The sequence below is a fragment of the Anneissia japonica genome, unplaced genomic scaffold, assembly GCF_011630105.1.
Source record: "Anneissia japonica isolate Jap-2015-1 unplaced genomic scaffold, ASM1163010v1 scaffold23495_len113985_cov154, whole genome shotgun sequence".
Lineage (NCBI taxonomy): Eukaryota > Metazoa > Echinodermata > Crinoidea > Comatulida > Comatulidae > Anneissia > Anneissia japonica.
In genome coordinates this window covers 125-5,009 of record NW_022686072.1, presented here as the reverse complement: position 1 = coordinate 5,009, position 4,885 = coordinate 125, and the positions used below count along the sequence as shown (strand labels likewise).

Here is a 4,885-nt window from a genome sequence, read left to right as displayed (position 1 = left end):
CCGCTAGCGGATCACCTCTTGTTTTTGTCAGAGATCTTCTTTTTTTTTCCATTTCTTGTTAACACGATATCTAAAAATTGGCACTAGATTCATACATGCACGCTTCATCAAACATTTATGAAATTCCGAGACGTGATTCGTACTCACGACTCAACAACAACAAGAACAATGGTGTCGATCTTACGCGGAATCATCAACAACAGACATTCTTAATCACATTTCATACCTTTTATATGAATTTTCAAAGTAATTCGTTTCAACAATAAATGATTGATATAAAAAAGAAATGACAAGAGCATGTGCCGTATTAGCATTATGTGCAAAACAGAAGGATATTTTATCTAAACCTGAATAAATTCCTCAAAAATACAATTATTAGGTTACCATTTCATACCATACACACACGGCCTCATCAACTTCAAATTAGAGACATTTTAGAAGTATTACTAGTGTGCCTGAGGAAGTTGTGCTCACCGCTTTGAAACCTTGTCCCTGTCTAGTAATATAGAAGACAAACGATGTGTAACAGTGCAAACAGTTTGTAGTAACTTAGGAAGAAAGGCAACACAAAATTAATGGTATAGAATGCGTTAACTAAAGAAAGAAAACTGATAGGGAATTGTGCGGTTATACTTTTACATCCAATGTTATTATCAAAATGCGTATGTAGACCAATATATTTTTTGTTTAAACCCACAATAACCATATAATATCATATAAATGAAATTATTATCTGTGAAATCAATAACAATAATAGTTTGAAAAAAATTAGACAACTAACACACTCAGAAAACATATACACTGTCTCTTATACACATCTAGATGTGGATAAGAGACAGACTTTGTCCCTGTCTAGTAATGTAGAAGACAAACGATGTGTAACAGTGCAAACAGATTGTAGTAACTTAGGAAGAAAGGCAACACAAAATTAATGGTATAGAATGCGTGAACTAAAGAAAGAAAACTGATAGGGAATTGTGCGGTTATACTTTTACATCCAAAGTTATTATCAAAATGCGTATGTAGACCAATATATTTTTTGTTTAAACCCACAATAACCATATAATATCATATAAATGAAATTATTATCTGTGAAATCAATAACAATATCATTTTGATAAAAATTAGACAACTAACTTAAGTATATATTATAATAGATGACGACCTCGAATATGAAGAAAAAGAATGATAGTCATGTAACTCATTATATAAATTTACTTTTTTATAGCATGTACGACAATTATCATCGCTTTACAGTATATATTTCCTAGATGATTGACTGGAAAGTTTTTATTACACCAGTCACTCGCATCTTGAAGAAACTCTGTGTGGTACTCTCGTGGTAAGTATACTAGGTGCCCAAGGAGCGTACGCAGGTATTCTGTGAACAAAATGAATACAATCGATGGATCAAACGAACATGAATCTCGTTTTTTCTTTATTTGCTTGAATTTATTTGTTTTGATATTAAGTTTTTATTTCACCTATTTGGAATTCATTTCCTCACATTATTTAAACCTTCAAACAATTTCTAAAATTTCTTTTGTTTGAAATATTAGTTGTTTGGAGAAAAATATTCTGTGAAAAATGTAGATTTGTAAGGTATAATGAAGCCTATATTTTAGTTATATTTTATGTATATTTTATAATTAGTTTGACTAATTAAATTAATTTATATAGCAAAGCTAGAGCACACTATACTATAGAGGAAGCAAAGTATAACGGCAGTAACTGTACTGTAAAAATACTGTAATACCTTACCGTCTAATTCGTCTTGACTCGAGATGTCGACATTTTCACATGGCGTGTGTGACGTTCCACTAAGTACTTTAAAACCTACTGATTCCAACAATTTTCGGGTGTCATCCAGGTCGAACAGATTGTACATTCTATGAACGTAACCCTATAAAGAAAGGCTATAGACAAAATTACTACTTTATTGGCATCCACCTTTTACATCGGTGACATTCAACTTAAAAGAGGTGCGTCGTTAAAAATACAATTGACGTATTGGTTACAAATAAGAATCATCTGACATTGATGTACACCATAAGTGAATTACATTACACCTAAATGAATTACAGTATATAAGGAGAGGATTGCTCCAGATTGCTTTATGGGCAAATTGACCACCCGTAATAAAAAGTATAATAAGCTTAACTACACACTAAAAAATAATATAAAAAAATGAAGAAGAGTTCAAAGGAAGAGACACAAGAGAGGAACGAAATTAAATGTACTGAAGGAGAGAAAAGGAAATGGCAACGTTGGAGAAAGTAACAGAAGGGAATAACATTAAATTAAAGGAAAGCCACCCGGCCTTTGGCCACTTGGCATGTAGTGCCCATTTCTTATAGCAGTAGCAGCATTAACATATTCAACATGTTAATAATAATAGCTTATCATCGCTATTCTCATCACTGTCACTATATTTATGTTCCTTATTATTTCCACACTCAAAGGTAAGTCAATTAAATCAAATAAAAAATAATCTGTTCAATTTATAACGCTACAATAATTTTAATTCATGAAGTTCTGCCTTCACAAAAATGTAAAAAAAACATACACGCTAACGAAAACCAGTACATACTCAGAAAGCATATACATATAATTATACATATGTACGTCTAAATACATACAAATAAACATAGAACGCTAATCAGGAAGCTACTCACACGTGTGCCTTTCATGATGGTTAACCGCAACGAATTGCCAAACAACCCATCAATCATCATTCAGTACACATGCGGTAGTTTAGCAAAAATACCGAGAATAAAATTTCTGCGATTACAATGAATAGGCCTACTACTATTCAACTATGGGGGCAACAGACCGGGGGGGGGCAAAAGGCTGGGTGGCAACGGGCCTACGGTGGCAACAGACCAGGTGGCAACGCTCCGGGTGGCAACGGGCCGCGTGGCAAAAGGCTGGGTGCCAACGGACCTGGAGGAAAATGGCCGGGTGGCAACGGACCTAGGGTGGCAAAAGGCTGGGTGGCAAAGGCCGGGTGGCAACGGGCCAGGTGGAAAAAGGCCGCTTCGCATTATGCACTGCATCAATTTACAATTAGTTTTATTTGTATTAATGTAAGAAGCATTTTCACCATACTATGCGCCCTGGAAATGCTGACGCACACTTACATAGGCCAATAAAAACATACACAAAAACTTAAGGGCTTCTATAACTTTTAAATCTAAAATGAAACAACAAAATATCAATTACACAAAACATTTAATTAATTAAAACTGCATTATTTGAAATGCCTGAATATAATTATCTAAAGAAAGAGCAACATGTAAGTAGTCTAGTATAACGATAGTCGTAAAATATTTATTTAAATGTCTATATTTTATGTCTATGTCTATATTTATTCAATATTAAATTGAATTGTGTTGTTCGCTTTTTTATTGTTTTTTTTTTTTTAGGGGCGCTTTAAGTCAGCATTGCCGTTTCGGTCTACCTTCTTGAAATATGGTTCAAAATAATCGAATAAATTACTAAAGATTTACAAACCTTCAGGTGTTTTTCCCATTTACTGTGATGTTTTAAATAATAAGGCAGCTCATCTGGATTTTGGCCTAGCATTTGGTGCATCGGCCCACAAAACAAGAGAAAACACTCCCCGCCGATTGTTAGGCAATCGTAGATGTTACGCATTGCACTAATTTTATCCTCTACCCAGTGTAAAGCATGGACCGAAACAACTTTATCAAAGGTACCCTTCCACTTTGGAAAGTTTTCGACAAAGTTTTTAGCGTCTGCAACTTCATACGTCACGTTTGTGCGTTGATATTTTTGTCTTGCAACGTCGATCATATCTTTTGAAATATCAATACCTTAATAAAAAGGGAAAATTGTAACAATTATACAGACATCATATAACATTAACATGTCTTGCAACGTCGATCATATCTTTTGAAATATCAATGCCTTAATAAAAAGGGAAAATTGTAACAATTATACAGACATCATATAACATTAACATCAGATACTCTACTTCTTCTAAATGTAATTGCCAATTCGCAGCCACAAAAGGAGGGAAAAGTTGTGCTTAATCTGAATAAAAATAACTGTTTTAAAAATATTATTTGGCAAAACATGTCCAAACATTCTTCGATTATGAATTAGCTAGAGTGTGATGCGTTTAAAACATACTTCACTCCGACAACATTGTTAAAATCACATTGTATAAAATCAATCTCTTATTTTGATATTTTGTTTAACATTCTATAGATGATGCTAAACAGAATACAGAATTAATAATAATGTAGAATAATATATTATTAATAATGTCCCCGTCCAGTGAGGAATCACATGGTTTTGGGATAGCAATCATCCTTCATTGACCATTCTATAGACATGTGGTTCTCAATCTTTTTGCATACGCGGACACCTCTGGACTTGTCAAATGTCTTCACGGACCCCATGTATTACTCATTGTGGATATTCCAATAATTAGATTAGCTTAGAAGAAAATTTGCCATAAAAAATATGACATTAAACAGTGGGTGGATACTGTAATTCCGTAAAGATTAGAAGACATCTCAGTACCACCATGGTACCATGGGAATTATTATGTCCATGACACTTTTAGATGGCCGGAAATAGCACTATGAGAATTATAAGAGTAAACACTGGGGGATATTGCAATTACAAAAATAAAATTAAAGCAATGTCCAAACATAATATAAGCATAATGGTGAGCCAGGAATGTGATGCTCTCAGAAAAAATAAAAGGTATGAATAACAAGAAAAAGGACAACAAATAATAATAATAATAATAATAATAATAATAATAATAATAATAATAATAATAATAATAATAATAATAATAATAATAATAATAATGATAATAATAATGATAATAGTAATAGTAGTAGTAGTA

General features: G+C 32.8%; 1 protein-coding gene across 1 annotated transcript; it reads right to left on the bottom strand.

The window, feature by feature from the left end:
• Window positions 1–209: 209 nt before the first annotated feature.
• On the bottom strand, window positions 210–3,854 carry LOC117113350 (juvenile hormone acid O-methyltransferase-like). The gene is made up of 4 exons (XM_033256663.1): window positions 3,514–3,854; window positions 1,762–1,903; window positions 842–1,381; window positions 210–485 (listed from the first exon to the last, which is right to left on the bottom strand). The coding sequence occupies exons 1-3, from the start codon at window positions 3,814–3,816 to the stop codon at window positions 1,215–1,217; spliced, it is 612 nt and encodes a 203-aa protein (XP_033112554.1). The 5' UTR covers window positions 3,817–3,854; the 3' UTR covers window positions 210–485; window positions 842–1,214.
• Window positions 3,855–4,885: the final 1,031 nt, after the last annotated feature.